At 42.8% G+C, this 16,133-nt stretch overlaps 2 protein-coding genes across 2 annotated transcripts in view; both read left to right on the forward strand.

The window, feature by feature from the left end:
• LOC139220726 (uncharacterized) overlaps positions 1 to 16,133 on the forward strand; it is a 275,609-nt gene that overhangs the window by 29,386 nt on the left and 230,090 nt on the right. The gene's annotated exons all lie outside the window — the stretch shown is intronic.
• myca (MYC proto-oncogene, bHLH transcription factor a) lies at positions 3,404 to 6,025 on the forward strand. The gene is made up of 3 exons (XM_070853291.1): positions 3,404 to 3,610; positions 3,961 to 4,645; positions 5,019 to 6,025. Exons 2-3 carry the CDS (start codon positions 3,994 to 3,996, stop codon positions 5,636 to 5,638), a joined length of 1,272 nt encoding a protein of 423 aa, XP_070709392.1. The 5' UTR covers positions 3,404 to 3,610; positions 3,961 to 3,993; the 3' UTR covers positions 5,639 to 6,025.

Raw genomic sequence — 16,133 nt, forward strand, 5'->3', positions numbered from 1 at the left:
AACACATGTCAGCATCACCATAGGAGTATATGAAGGCCTACACGTGTACACGTAGGCAGATATGCATGCTGAACATAATGTACCCATGAGACCACAGAGCACAGGACGGTTTTGTGGTCAGAAATTAGGGAAGTTCAGAGAGGCAAAGGGAAGGATAACTCCTTCAACAGCTTTAAGTTCATTGGAAAAGACAGAACTGTGCAAATTTATAAAAACTAGCGATGTATCTAATGTGCATGCCTGCAGGTCTTAGGCTAAATCTTCCTGTATTTCTTACATAAGGCTGGAAATGTGTGTTTTGGTGGATTTCTGTTTAAACAGGAAAACGTGTCATTTTGTCACTCACTGTTCAATATTTTACTAATACCACACTGTCAAAATACTCCACTGCAAGTAAAACTCCTGCATCCAAAACCTCACCGAAGTATTACCAAATAAAAGTACTCATTCTGCAGGAAAATGGCGCCTGTCACTGTTTTACTGTTATTTATGATGTTTATGATGGCCTGGTATTATTTTACATAAGTTTGACCAAAAAACATCACAAATATTTTTAGCTTTTCACTTTCATATGCTACTGCTTATTGTTCATTTTTGACAGCTCAAATAATTGATAGTTGTCAACATAAATCGATTAATAAGTATTTTTTTAAGATAAGAAGGTCCTCTATGAGTAAACTGTATGTCTTTGGGTTCTGGGAAAAACAAAACATCTGAGGACATCTGATCTGATCTAAGTTTTTTTTTGCCATTTTCGATTAATCAAGAAAATTATCGACAGGTTAATCAATAACAGAAATGCTGTTAGTTGCTGCCTTATTTCTTATACGGTTTCTTATTCAACATGTTTTATGACTCATATAAAAGCACTCTGAGTCTGTAAGTATGAAGTAAACCTGCCCTCCATTGAACTGTGTGCAGGGTTTTGTGTATTGCGGTTGTTTTCCTTTATTAGCCACCTTCATAATTGACTGTGATTCTTACAATACAGATTTATACAGTTATATTCATCATACTTTTCCTAACTGAATCTCTGCCCTCGATGGAAGCTAGTTAATGTTTTTGTAAATAAAACCTCTGAACTGTACATAGACTGCGTCAATCAAAAGTGGTACAACCAGTTTCACTGAGAGAGAAAAAACACACAATCAAACCTCTCCCAAGCACCTTCAGCCTCCACTTATCAGAGGAAATGATGCCAGCCAGTCTCAAAGCTTCCCTCTGTGTCTCCAGACGCTCTGAAAACACAGGAAACATCCGGAGCCGATAAACACAATGACCACAACACATGAGTCTGGTGGATAGGATCGCTATGCTCCTCGCAGCATCCCAGAGTGAGGAAAGGAGAGACGGGAGGGAAAGGGTGAGGGAGCGAGAGCAGAGGACGGGAGGGAGAGGGGGTCATTTCACCTTGGGTTTTCTTTTCCACTTCCTCTGGACTTCAAGTGATAACAAGAGAAACTCGTGAAATGTATCTCTCCTCTCTCCTTTTCTTGCTTCTGCTCTCAGCTCAACTATCGATTTACAGCATTTCTTCCTCTGAAGCCTCAAGAGGTCGACACGTCCAGCGTGAGCGTTAGTGAACCACAGATCCCTCAGTAATTTATCATTATTCACGATAAAAAGTCACTTTGTCTTGAAGGTTATAAGCTCAAAGGAACCAGGTCGAAAACAAGTACAATTTTAAAAGAGAAACATTGTGCATGAGCCTAAAATTTTACTTAATTCTCTAACTTAAACTTACTTTTTAGTAAAATATACAAGACTGAGTTATACTTTGAAGTGTAATAATAATAATGTGGCAAATAAATACATTTTAAATCAATATTTTTGTAGGTATTTTTCACATCGATCTCACATGTTCATTCAAAGAGTTATTGGTCACCATAATTGTTCCTTTTGATCCCTTCAAAAGTGATTTTCAGTGTAAGTGGTGGGAGACAAAGTCCACACTCTGTTCATCCATTTCTTGTCTTAAGAGAAACTTGGAATAAATGCAAACTTATCCTTTAACTCACAATTACTGATGTAATAACATGTCTGACAAAAGAACAAAACTCCGTATAAACAGGTTATTTTAAATACATTTTTCATGTGCTGCCAATAGATGGAATATCTTTCCCAGCTGATTATAAATAGCACAGCCTACTTTGTCAAAAGGCTGCATGATTAGTGACATTAGTCTTTTCATACTTTGCAGAACTTTTTAATGAAGTGACCCAGTAACCCCAATAAAAAGCTCCACTAACCCACTCCACAGCTCTGTCCTGACACCGAGACATTTACACCGTCTCAGCCCTTCAGACCCTTTAATCTTGCTTTCAGTCAGGAGCCTCTGTCTTCATGGATGTTTTGCAGTTTAAAGTTCACCTTCGTCTGTGTGACCCTGCACCTACCTGGCTGCCGTCCAGCCCTGCAGCACTCACACCAGCAGAGGGCGCTCCGAGCCCGTGCAATCCCCCCCCTCACCCCATCACAGCAGAGGAGGGCACCTCCATCCGCCTGCGGTACCCATCTGATCCCTTTAATTACTTCCTTCCTGCAGCTAATTGGTGCCAACCTGTCCAACCTGGAAAAGGCAGAGCCACAACAACAGTCAGGAGCGCCCACTGTTTCTCACTGTGTGCGACCCAACTTCTACGTTTTCACCCACAAACAAAGCCTGTTGGGCGCGTGTGCTTGCTGAACTCACCTGTTTCAGCGCCTGCAGACACATGGAGGTAAGCTCCTGCACCTGTGAGCGTTGCTTTGCATTAACGTGAAAACCGCTGCACAAACCTGGCAACATGTTTCATTAACAGTGCATCTACTGTAATCTGTCGTTCTTACAACTGTGATGGAAAAAGCAAGTGTGGAGGAGCAGGTAATCTGCTTTTAATCTGCTTTAAATGCACTAAATCCAATTTATTGATTAATTTCAGTGAGATCAAAGTCAAAATCATCAGATTTCAGGAGACATTTTGGGATGTTTGGTGATGTTTCAGGTTGGTTTTGAGTTGAATAACTCACCCTAATTATCTGATACTACTACTTACTCTAGTGTTTTTGCATGCCTCCCGTCAATGGGAGCTCCACTCTACTATGACCGCTTCCACTTCTCCTCAAGCGAAATAGTCCCGGCGTAAATAAAAATTACACTCTATAATTTGGCGACCAATTCCACGGATGAAAGCACGTGTTTTGAGTTTAAATCAACCTTTAAGTCGAGTTGAGGTTATTTTCGCTGACAAAAGCGGGGGTGGGGGGTGGATTTGGGATGTGTGAGAGTTTTAAGGCCGGCGAGCGTTTCGCGGGAAAACGAGCGGAAGGATATAGCAGAGGAGAGCAGAGGGGGAGGCGGTGCTGCGGCCGTTTATATAGCGGCAGGCGGAGCGCTCAGCTGTGATTCTCACGCTGCTGATGACAGACTGCGCGTCGTCCTCACCGGGTCGCTTGTGCTGCCGCTCAGCTCCCCATGCATGCTCCCCACAGCCTCACTGAGACCGACTGCAACACCTCCGTGGAAGGATTTAATGTTACTTTCGTGTTGGAATAACTTTCCCGCCCTCTTTTGCGCCTTTTGGGTCGATTTCGCCCCGTCTTCTTCCGCCGACAGTTTGAAATCTAAAAGGTAAGACAGGCAGCGGGTTTTTCTGGAGCTTTCACCCCACCTTCCCACTACGAGAAGGTGTTAGTCTCTCTGCTAAAGGCGGTGTAGTGAAGGTGGGGTTTCCCCTTTTTTGCACTTCATTCAATATCAGTTTCCCAGTTGAGCACCTGCTGCTGCAGCGCTGCTGCATGGAAGCATGTATGCAAGGCAGGGTTGATGTTTTGGAGTGACCATGTGATGTTGCTTACACTTGTGTTGCAGAGCAGTATCAGTGCCAGACAGCTGCTGCCTGCTTTGATCCTGCAGAAACAACATCTAATCAAAGTATTTATTGTTTTTGTTGTTTTTTTGTGTGTGTGCCTTTTAATCAGCTTCACCATAAGGAAAAGCACATCAGAGACACCATGCCGCTGAATTCAAGTTTGGCGAGTAAAAACTATGACTACGACTACGACTCTCTTCAACCGTATTTCTACTATGACAACGAGGAGGAGGATTTCTACCCTCAGCAGCTTCAGCCTCCGGCACCGAGCGAAGACATCTGGAAGAAATTTGAACTGCTGCCGACCCCTCCCCTCTCCCCGAGCCGCCGGCCATCCCTGTCAAGCCTCTTCCCCTCCACGGCGGATCAGCTGGAGATGGTGACCGAGTTCCTGGGCGACGACGTGGTCAACCAGAGCATCATCTGCGATGCCGACTACTCCCAGACCTTCCTCAAGTCCATCATCATCCAGGACTGCATGTGGAGCGGCTTCTCCGCCGCGGCCAAGCTGGAGAAAGTGGTCTCCGAGCGGCTCGCCTCCCTGCACGCAGCGAGGAAGGAGTCGGCGGCCGGTGAGTGCGCCGAGCCCGCCGGTGCAGCCGCGTGGAGGCTGAACAGCAGCTACCTGCAAGATCTGAACACATCCGCGTCGGAGTGCATCGATCCGTCGGTGGTTTTCCCCTATCCCATAGCAGAGACGCCCAAGCAGAGCGCAGGGACGCCGCCTAGTAAGGATTTGGGCTTGGACACGCCACCAAACAGCGGCAGCAGCAGCAGCAGTTGTAGTGACTCAGGTAAGCAGTGAGTACGGCGCTCATCGTGCAGTCACACCCCTCTGTGCGTGGAGGAGTCTCCCTCTGCTGAGTGTGCACAGATTGTATCCACAGTTTTGAATGAAAGTGGGTCGATTCTCGCTTTTAATTCATGCGTTTTGCAGCCACATTTCTCAGGCAGGGGGTAGACACATGCTGCCAGTTCCGCCCATGTCATGCTGTAGACTGCTGTGAGATTAGCTGGAGGGTTTGGCTGCAGTGTTGAGCATTAACTGATGTGTGTGTGTGTGGGGGGGGTGGCTTGCAGAGATTGTACCTCCTCCCTTCTTGCTTTGGTTTGCAGCCTCGGTGCTGAAGCAGAGAGTGATTTTTGCTTTTGCTTTTTGTGTTGCAGAAGATGAAGATGGAGACGATGATGACGATGAGGAGGAAGAGGAGGACCAGGAGGAAGAGGAGGAGATCGATGTGGTCACGGTGGAGAAGAGGCAGGCGGTGAAGCGGTGCGACCCCAGCCCGGCGGAGAACAGGCATCCCAGCCCGCTCGTGCTGAAGAGGTGCCACGTCTCCACCCACCAGCACAACTACGCCGCCCATCCATCCATGAGGCACGAGCAGCCGGCTGTCAAGAGGCTGAAGCTGGAGAGCAGCAGCAGCGGAGGGGGAGGCGGCGGCGGTGGCCACAGCAGGGTCCTCAAACAGATCAGCAGCAACCGCAAGTGTTCAAGCCCCCGGACGTCTGACACGGAGGACTATGACAAGAGAAGGACTCATAACGTACTGGAGCGCCAGAGGAGGAACGAGCTCAAGTTGAGCTTCTTCGCCCTGCGGGACGAGATCCCCGAAGTGGCCAACAACGAGAAGGCGGCCAAAGTGGTGATCCTGAAGAAGGCTACAGAGTGCATCTACAGCATGCAGTCAGACGAACAGAGACTCCTCTCACTCAAAGAGCAGCTGAGGAGGAAAAGTGAACTTTTAAAGCAGAGACTCTCACAGCTGCAGAGCTCTCGTGCTTAAAGTTTGAATCATAGACTTTTTTGGCCTTTTTTTTATTTTTTATGCAAGTTCAAGACTTAGTGTGTACAGTTGTCGTTGCATGCAAATGCAAAATGGATTAAGTTGTTTGGAATCTTGTTTGATTTCAATGTTAAAACTGCCTCAATTGAAGTTATGGGTGGATTAAATATTTAAAAGTTTATTTTTATTAATAAAATATTAAAAATGGGGCTACCCTGTTGAGGGCCCAAACTAAAATATAAATTTTTATGTTTTGTATATAATTAATATTTCCTAAGAAAATGTATTTTTGGATCTCAATTGTCTGGATGTTCAGACCCAGTGTTTGGTTTTTTCCATTATGTTCCTAGATTCTTTTCAGAAATATAAAAAAATGTTTCTTCTTGAGTTTGTGTCCTTGTTCTTGTTATGCAAAAGCACCACACACACACACACACCTACCTACCTCATCACAGCTCCACCATGAGTAGATGTGCACTGACGTGTACGTGTTGCAGAAGGAGACTTAAATGAGTGTGTAGTTAAAATGAAGTGACCGACGTGGAGTGAAGCAGTCATGTTCAGGTGTAAAGATGCTCTGACAAAGGCCGTCCTTGCCCTCGGGCTACTAAGGGTAAAATACAAAGTTCATTAAGGCTTGAAAGATGATAATTTTCCCTTGAAGATGCTACGTGGCCATAAAGAAGACCAGGTAAGCTCAGACCAGGGGTGTCTGATTTAAACCAAAATGAAAGCTTGTCACTGAAGATGCTCTAATATCCCAGATGCCAAATATCTTTAGAAAGTGTCATAATCACTCTGGTATCTGTTTTGTGGACAAAAGAGGGAATTCAGCTCTCTGAATTGCACCTGACTTGCTGTAAATATCCACCAGAACCTCTCAAAAACACCAGCTGATGCACACCGACTCTGATTCTTCATCCTGAACGCTGTGAGTGAGCACACTGAACACCACTTAAAACTCCTTGTGTGGTTAAATGCGCTGATTGTGATTCTGGTCAGATAAACTCTTAATTTCACGTCTCAGATCAGACTGAAGTGTATGGAAACAAAACAGGTTGTTTTAGAGCTGCAAACAGGTTTCTGCTGATAAATTTTCTATTCGCACAGTACAAATGTGTGTTTGTTGTCAGGAAAAGTATAATTTCTATTATAAATGAGGACATAACACACATATCATGGCTAAATTTGAACTCTTTGTGGGAATATTAATGTAACTTTATCATTAATAGTAAATAAAAACTCTCCCAGATGAGTATCATACATGGCTGAGTCTCTACATTATAAATCCAGTGCTATAATAATAATAATCATAATAATAATAATAGTCCTGTAGTATTATTATTATTGTCATCATCATTATTGATTTTGCATCTATTTTTCGACCGGCTTTCCAGTCTCGCCGTGACGTCACACGCCGTATCCCGAGCGCTCCCCTGAGCGCGTGGTCCTGGTCGCGAGCACATGGAAGTGAGGTCGAGATTTGTGTCTGTGAGACGCGCGACTGATCAGCAGGGAAAAAGGAATAAAAAAGCGGCAAAGCAGCAACAAAAACCCGACCGAACCGCGCGGTAAGAGCTCTTTGTGCGTCTCCTGTCGATTGCACTCATTATTTTTATGACCAATTCTTTGATTAGACTGATTAATGGGCCTGATTCTACTGTGGAGTGAGCTCTCTTCATCTTTCTGTCTGTCCGCTGGAAAACTTCATTTAAAGGAGTGATAGGGAGTGTGGGCATGGTAGCGACTTTGCAGAGGTTTAATCAGATGTAAATATAAAACCTGTGGTGATACAACCTGTGTGGAACTATTGTTCTCAGGACAAGTGTTTTTTCTCGTCTGGCTTCTCTATTGTCTCCAACTCTTGTTAGTGCTGCAGAGTTAAGAGCCTGTGCCACATGTTCTGCTGCTCTATTGTTGTCTCAGCTGATCAGATGCTTACTTTATGCTCCACATTGGAGCTCCCCAAGCCTTTTCTTCTCCATGGACCCCAAAGTGTGGTGCTGCTTTAAGCATTGTTGTATCTCTGCTGTCAGTGTGAGAGTGCAGTGGTCTGGATCATAACAAAAGACGATAAAAGGCATGTGTGATAGCATCAGGTGCTGCTCAGGGCTCCTGGTTTAATGCATTAGGTGGAGCTTGTTTGTGTGCAACAAAAGAAGGGATGTTCCTAAAGTGTACATATGTATTTGTTCTCCTGGCTTGTGCATGCATATATAAGCAGCTAAGCAGAGATGTTGGAGCAGCCACACTGAGACCTGGGAGGAACACAAAAGATGGGATTAGTGTGGATTCCTTCTGTGGACTTTCTGGGTGGGCAGGACAGTGTGTGTGCGCAGGGAAAAGTGTGCTGTAACTGGCTGACCTGGGTTCAAGCCTCCATGACAACGTGCGTCCACCCCTGCTGGAGTTTGGATCAGGAAAACACTGAGTCCCTGCGGGGAGAAGGTGCTCTGATGTCATTTTGGCAAAGAAAATCGAGGCTCAGTCCTCAGTGAGTCAGGTTTTGGCCACTTTCAAGCCAGAGGACCCATTCAGAGAGGCATTTTAAAACTGAGCCCAATCTAGGTGAAACTGAAAGTTTTTTTTTTTTTACATGTCTTGGTTACAAATAACCACTGTTTAAAACACATTTCAGTGGCGTCATTTCGCTGTGTGGTTAGGACCTTCTACACGCTCACGTTGACCCCAACTTTACCCCGACTTCTGAATGGCTTTTCATGAAAGTCATGTGTACATGTTGGCATGTGTGGAGCTTTTCTTTTTCGCAAAATGGTCTACAGTATGTGAACTGCTTTGCATACCAGTTTAACAACTCTTGGCTGCCGCTCCTGTTAATATTTCATACTTAATTACATGAATCGAGTTCAGGTTTTCAAGTCCAAACTGGCTCAGCATCAGGAAGAAGAACTATTACACTGTACCTGATGTAGAGGTTAGTAGGGCTCAGACTCCCTCTGAACATGTTAACCGCCTCCGTATCTCAAAGGTAAATAAACCCAGAAGGTCATTTAACAACACTTATCACTGATCTGAAGGTATTTGCAGAATCCTGAAACTCTCTTCTAACAATGGAAGTTGCAACTCTTTGCAACTTGGAAAATTCTTTGTTATCATGCAGTGGATGTAATCTTTTTTTCAGCCAGATGAGTGGGTGGTTTTATCCAGGTTCAAACGCTGCCACTTATTTACCTTTAAGATAAACAGACGCCTTACTCCGCTAATGCTAATACATGAGAGGCAGAAACTGGGGTGAGGCAGAAGCTAACGATTGGTTTCATTATCACGTAATCTGGTGATGAGTTTGATATGATAAAGTAGTTAAAAAGGAGGCAATCGCAAGTTCCCAGAGCTCAAGGTGATGTCCTCAGATATCTTGTTTTGTCTGACCAACAGTCATAAACACAAAGATAGTGAAGTTCCAGTCCCGTAAATGTGAGAAAAGAACCAAGTACTTACATCTGAGAAGCTGGAAACACTAAATATTTGTCATTTTTTTCTCCAAAAATGATAATAATTTTGACAAAAGGCTGGTTTGGACTCTAAAGATCGTACTTGAGGTTGTAGATGTCAGTGACCGACAGTTTCATATCGATGAATGCAGAGGAAGGAGAATCTATGGTATAGTAATGTGGTATCTTTGGTAATCTATGGTATTGTATGATATATATGGTAATCTACAGTATTTTATGTACTCTATGGTATTTAATGGTATAGTATTGAATGTAATGATAATGCATGGTATTGTACGGTATTCTATGTAATCTATGGTATGGTCATAGTCGCCCAAGCAATGGAGCAGCTGCACCCCCACTGTAAGACCTGGGGGAGCAAACGGGTGTTTTTGAACCACCACTTTCTGAGCAGACAACTTTGCTTTTCTTAAACATTTTATCAAGTTTATATCTCGTATATGAATTTGAAATTACACTTCCCGTCTTTGCTGAAGCTGTTTTCTCATATAAACTCAGGACAATTCCTGGAGAATCAGGTCCTTTCACACTTGCAGCACACCCCCACACAGTCTGTGAACACAACAGGAGACTGTCGGTGTCAGACGTGTTACAACCTACTGAAATACTCCGTTTGGTTTAGACGAGGGCTGCAGGACCCAGCACATGACGCTAAAGTAGGTTGCGGTTGTAATTCTGCATGTTTAAGTGTTAATTTAACAAGAAATCACAGGAAGTCCTCTCTCTCGTTAGTGCTAGCTTCACAGCGGAGCGTTCAGGCCCAGTCAGAACTAACAGCTACACTACAAGAGCTACGCAAGTAACTCTACGATAACTAACTAGAAGCACCCTGAGTATCTGTGTGGTTGGCAGGAGACTGTCCGTGTCAGACGTGTTACAACCTACTGAAATACTCCGTTTGGTTTCGGTGAGGACGCAGGACAGGATGCTAAAGTACGCTGCGGTTGTAATATAACTTAAACGTGGGAGCCTGGGAGTCCTGTGTTTATGTAAAAAGGAGATGTTGAGGGTTTATTTTTACTCGCACACGCCTTGTGTATGAGGGGTTAGGATTTGGCTACTATTCTTTAGGGTTTAAGCTTACTCTCCTAGTTTATTGTGGATTAAAAACTGAAATGCATAAGATGTTGAATGAGGCCACAACAAAAACTTGGTTTTGAACCGAAATATGTCCAGATGAGTTTAGTAGCTTTGCAATTTGTCTTGCAAACTATGAAATCTATGCATTACATACACTTTGTAACAACATTTAATCTGTCGCTCACTGCTGAAACTAGAACAGAACACAATGAGGAACTAATATTTTATGGTATACCCTAACTTGAGCTTTATTGTGAAAGAGCAGCTGGTCATTCTTGAAGGCTCTGTATTGTAGGAAATGCCATTTTAAGGTGTTAATAAATGAGAATTTTCCTGCTATACCTCTTCTTGCCCATCACTAATCACGCACCCCCACTTTAACTATAACCAGGCGTCCATGGTTGTGTACGTTTGAGTATATCGTAGAGATCTCTGTGTTTTCCAGGCAAACGTTCACCGAGCCAGACTTTGCTGCCTCGCCACAACGACTGCACACATACTTTTCAGATGCTTTAGAGGCCCAGGAATACACGGAGGTCCGCTGTTATGTAATGTGTGTTTTTCCGAGCTGAAAGCTGGAATAAATTAAAGCAGTTCATACTCTATGTCTAAACTGCAGCCACTCACCAGTGAGACTTTCCTCTATGGCTGTGTCTCATTTTACAGCATCATTATTATCGAATGACGTCACTTTCCTCTTTGGGAATTCGCTGCCTCATTTGCATTCTCTGTTTCTGTCTGCGAGCTGTCAGTGTGCTTTTATTGGCGGTGGCGGCCTGCGTTTGGCTGCCAGCGTGTTGCCTTGCAGTGATTTCAGTGTGAGATGTTTTACCATGTGAAAGTATTTAGGAATATGTTGCCGAGGAATGTGACACGTGTGCTCTTAGATGGGACGAACACGGCGAACTGACTGTCAAAGTAAATATAAACTATCATGATACTGCAGCGGTATTGTGGGTATTCATCTTTTTCAAAAGAAGTCAAAGCCTTTTTTTTAACACCTGTGGAATTAGTAGCTTCGAACGTCTCGGCGTACTTTTGCCATGACAACAGTTCACTGACATTTGAGACCCGGCGTTGCTAGGAGACACACTGTCCCGTTTCGTGGTGTCCTAGCGACCGCAGCACTGTGTAGCATTAAAAATGTCATACAAGAACACAAAGAGTGCTGGTTTACATTATGTGCCACCACTGATTTAAGGCATCTGTCCCTTTTACAACATTCATTGTGCTGTTATGTTTGTTTTCCTCTCAGAAAGCGGAAGCTAGGAAGCTACGCTAACCCAAGTGGGACCTAGTTAGTTAACCTACCCAACATTAGCAAAAGTTACTTTTTCCTGTTACTTTTCACATACGGCTTTTATAATTACAATTTTGACCAAATAAGCACCCATTAGATATATTTATTCCTAGCAAACATTAACTTTAATTTCAGTTCAACTTTAAAAAGGGAGTATAAATCTTGTACGCTGTATATACTGTATATAGACATATAGGTCACATCCACCACCTTCATTTATTTAAAGTAATCTAGTACTTTACCCATTCAGCATTTATCCATTTAATATTTATTCTTTTGCATTATTTGTTTGTTCACAATTTCCAGAAAGATTTGACTTGCATATAGGAGTTATACGTTGTTGGTTATTGTTGATTTTTATATATATTTCAATATATAAACCAATTTTTTAACCTACTTGTATGAACATAATAGTGCCATGTTTATTTTCACCTTTTTTAGCTCTATGTCTATTTCTATCCTCCTGTAAAGTGTTCTTTGTGTAGGAAGTGAAGTGGGATTAAAACTGGGGTCTATTCCTTGTGTGAGTACACATACTTGGCCAATAAAGCTGATGCTGATTCAGATCTTTATCGGCACCCCTCCTAATTCTATTAAAAGCACGTTAAACATGTTGTTTTTATCTCGTAGGTGGTATAGATTAGTCCTTATCTATTTCACAAGTTCAGTGTTGCTCTCAAATAATGTACTTGACGTCTTCATCTGATGTAAATGTTCATCTCTTAGATTTAAATAAGTAATTAGGCTTACGCAGTGCATGGAGTCTCAGAGAGAGCATTTGGAGCAGTGCTGCGGGCCGCTCACAGCTATGTCTGGCTGTTATGTAACAGTAGTGGTCCCTCTGGTGAATGAAGTCATCGGCTAAGCTCATATGCTTTTAAAATATACAATTTAATAAAGAGAAGAGAGACAGTGGGATCTATACATTCAAAACTCCTATATCAAAAAACTAATTTAAAACTTCTAGCACTCAGTAACAAAGATGTAGAGTTCACTTTCAACCACCATAATTGAATGGAAAGTCTCTCTGATGAGCCGTTTTTTGCCACACATCAACTTTTCACACCGTTTTCGGCCTCATTCAGATGGAGCACCGATTGGAAAAAAGCTGCTGAATACTGTAGCTGGTCAGCCCTTTTTTGTCTGTTTGCGTGCAGGGGACAGTGGGTGCATAGCAGAGTGCAGAGAGCATTGTTATGTGCTATTTTGTCACGACGATCCTCATCAAAGCAAAACGTACCGCCGGGATTAGAGCTAATTCTCCCACAGACGTTCCCCCTCGGCGTGGTGTGTGCAGACCTCCACACAGGGGGCCGAGAAGAGGGCAGGTTTTCATGCCAAATATTGATGGAGGAGAGGAAACTTGGAGTACACTGGCTCTGTAGACAGTAGATACAGTGGCATATTGAGGGAAGTTCAGATGTTGATGTGATTATCTTTGGTATTTAGCTGTAACTGATTTTATTTCCTGTGTTGGCCGGTTTTTGTCATATGTCAGTTTATTTGTATAAATAGATCAAGGGATCTGTGGTATGCGTGAAATTGTGTATTCCTGTTAGATTTGTGCGTGATGATGTTCATCTTGGCAATCAATGGTAGGACTTAGCTGAGATGTTCAGAGCTTAAAGGTAGATTGATTAAATAGAAAATCAATCCTCAACCATTTAGCTGGAGTGTCTATGTGACTATTTTCTGCGTTGCTGTTTTTTTCTGCTGTTTTAATCATTATACAAAAAATAATTTATTAGACTGTTGCAGTGACAAAAGAAGCTATTTGAAGATGCCATGTTGTGCTTGTTCTGATGTTTTATGCATTAAATTATTGATAAGATAACAAGAATACTGATTAGTTGCAGCCCTACACACTGCTGTCAAAGGACAAACCCTTTTGACTCCTGTTTTGATTCATTCCTGAGGATGGGCTGGCTTGGCGTCCCTGTTCACATGTTTACAAGTCGTGTTGAGTTTAAAGAGACGGAGCGTGTGCAGCAGGAGCAGAAGTGCGTACACGGTGAGGAGGAAAACCATTCAAGGACTCGCCAGTCAGTGTCGGTGCACATTAACATCTCCCCAACCAGGAAGGGAGCTACAGTATTTCAGTCAAACACGCTGATGTCCGGCCTTGTGATGCTCCATACAGGAGGATAAAACTGATGTCATCTGACCTTCTCTCAGTGTTCCTGTAGTTTTAAAACTGAGTATATCAGTAGAGAACGACCCTAACCTCGACCCTAACATCAAAAACATCCCTCACAAAACCAGAACTACAACAAGCACCAACATTTCTGTTAAAACATTGTCAGGTTTAGTGTTTTTCCTGTACTTCCACCTTATATTTATGTGTTAATTGATTAAAATCGTAAAATAAAAAACATTTCCAGTCAAGAGTTGCTAAGAAAAATGATTTTTCCACTTCCACATGACACTGTCCCATATACTGCGTTTCGACTTGATCCAGAGCAGCTTTGAAGTTTTGTTACACTTGTTTTCAGTTCAATTCATAAACTCATGGCGCCACTTTTTATGGCTGTACAATTATTATAATTATTATATCACATGGAAAACTGTACGTGCCATGTATTTTATCTGTGCAGTTCACCAAATAGGATTTCATGGAATCCATCCCATGACATCTCTCTCTGCTTTCTTTGCTCACTACGAGCAGCCCGGCACAGTTGATGGTGCCAAATGACACACTGCCACAAACTCACAGGAGGTCGGAGTTAACCATCAATCATAAGAAAGAGGAAACGCGATCCTCAGCTGCTGTCAAACAGTCAGCCGGTGCAGCCCGACAGGTAGACGTTGGTGCGCCCTGTGGCTGTGTTTGGTAGACCAAACATTCGCACACAAACGTTAGTGTGTGGAGGGCAACATGAAGGAGGAGGCGCACCCCTTGTTCACCTCCCAGGTTCTCTGGGTGAGATGAGTCACACTCGGCAAACAATGTGTTTGATTTTGCTGTCAGTTTACCTGAGGCGTGGAGGAAGAGAACAGACACAAACTGTTTGACTGACCTACATACTGTGTTTATGTGCCCTGCCGCTGTGCTAGTGGAAGGACTTCAGCTTGAAAGGAAACAAGCCCACACGTTTAATAAGCTGGTTTCAAAAAAAATGCCATTGTTGAGCTGACAGAGCAGAGGGGGAGTGTAAGATGGATAGACACCTTTTTTTTTTTTTTTTTTGCCCTTTCACAGCAGTGAAAGGTAAAGCCCACACGTGTTATGATGATGGTGATGGAGGCCAGGTCTATTCAAATACAATAAGTAATCTGACGTGTCTTACCAGCATTGCCACATAAACCCCTTTTGGCATTCAAACAAAGCTTCTGTAATGACTCTTCCCCAGTGGTTCCCAATGGTTGGCAAGTGTGAAATATTTGTGAAATATTTTAAGGATGTACCTCTTTTGTCTCCCAGCCTGAGACAAGGGACATCAGCTGCTCTATTGGACATACACCCTCTGTGATGAGGGTTCAAACAGCAACAAGGAAGTTGACCTCTGTGGCTCAGTGCATGACCATCATAGCAGTAAGGGACTCTTGAGCCCTGCTCCTCTCTAGTCAAACCAATGCAGAGATTCTCTAATACATTTCCTCATTAATGTCATCATTCATTAGCCCAAATCTGCTCCTATGAGTTGCTGCCCACAGTTTTTTTTTTTTTCAGCATTTCAAATAGGGCTGGTGTTAATGCTCATTGACGTGCTGTTTCCTTCCCAGTGGTTACGAGGTAAATGGTAGAAATATGGTGTCCATGTTAAAAAACATTTTACCAGGAAGGTGCTCTTAATCAGTATTTGACTGATGTATTGACAAGCCAGCAGTTCAGCAGTTTTGCTGGATGCTCCTGTATCTTTTTGCGAGGAAGCTGTGAGGTGTTTTGATGCAGTGCTGATGTCCAAAAAAACAAGCCAGTCGCAGCTTTGTAGGTGGGATAAAGAAAAGGGACGTTATCTTCCTGTGCCAGAGCCAAACAGAAATGACGACAGATAAATTGCCACGAAAATGGCAACAGTTTTCACTATTTGGTAAGATCCAGTTACTGCTTACTACTCATTAATCTTACTATTGAATGACATTTACTGGCAAAAGGAGCCTTATTGTAAAACATAAAAGAGATCACCATCAAAGTAAACTATATTACCAAAGTCTGGTCTGTTGGTAATTTGATATGCAATGATTTGATGAGTAAAATGACTATTAATGAATGACTAAATATGCTGATGGTGGTTAAATGTCAGTAACTGGTTAGCAAACATCTGATGAAGCTAATGGTAGTAAATTCTGTCTGATGGAGAAGTAAGATTAAAGCTGCTTTCATAATGACGCCACTGAAACAGAAGCATTTCACCCTTCACCAATGAAAAAAGCCAGACGAATGAATGACATGAAACGAAGTGGTGATTCAGCCTGATTATCGGGCAAAGCATTTATTCATTAGAATAAAGAATTCTGTGGCTGTTTGTTGTGGTTGTGACTTACATTTAAATCCTGTTTGCTCGCTTGCCTATGTAAAGCAGTTTGCTTGATATTCACAGTAAGCACTTGGCATGAAGCAGAACATTTATTTAATTTCCCTTTTTTTGCCACACACTGATTGGGAGAAAATGAACGTCTGTAAAGAGCCATATTTGTAATG

Source organism: Pempheris klunzingeri, chromosome 21 (genome assembly GCF_042242105.1).
Source record: "Pempheris klunzingeri isolate RE-2024b chromosome 21, fPemKlu1.hap1, whole genome shotgun sequence".
NCBI lineage: Eukaryota > Metazoa > Chordata > Actinopteri > Acropomatiformes > Pempheridae > Pempheris > Pempheris klunzingeri.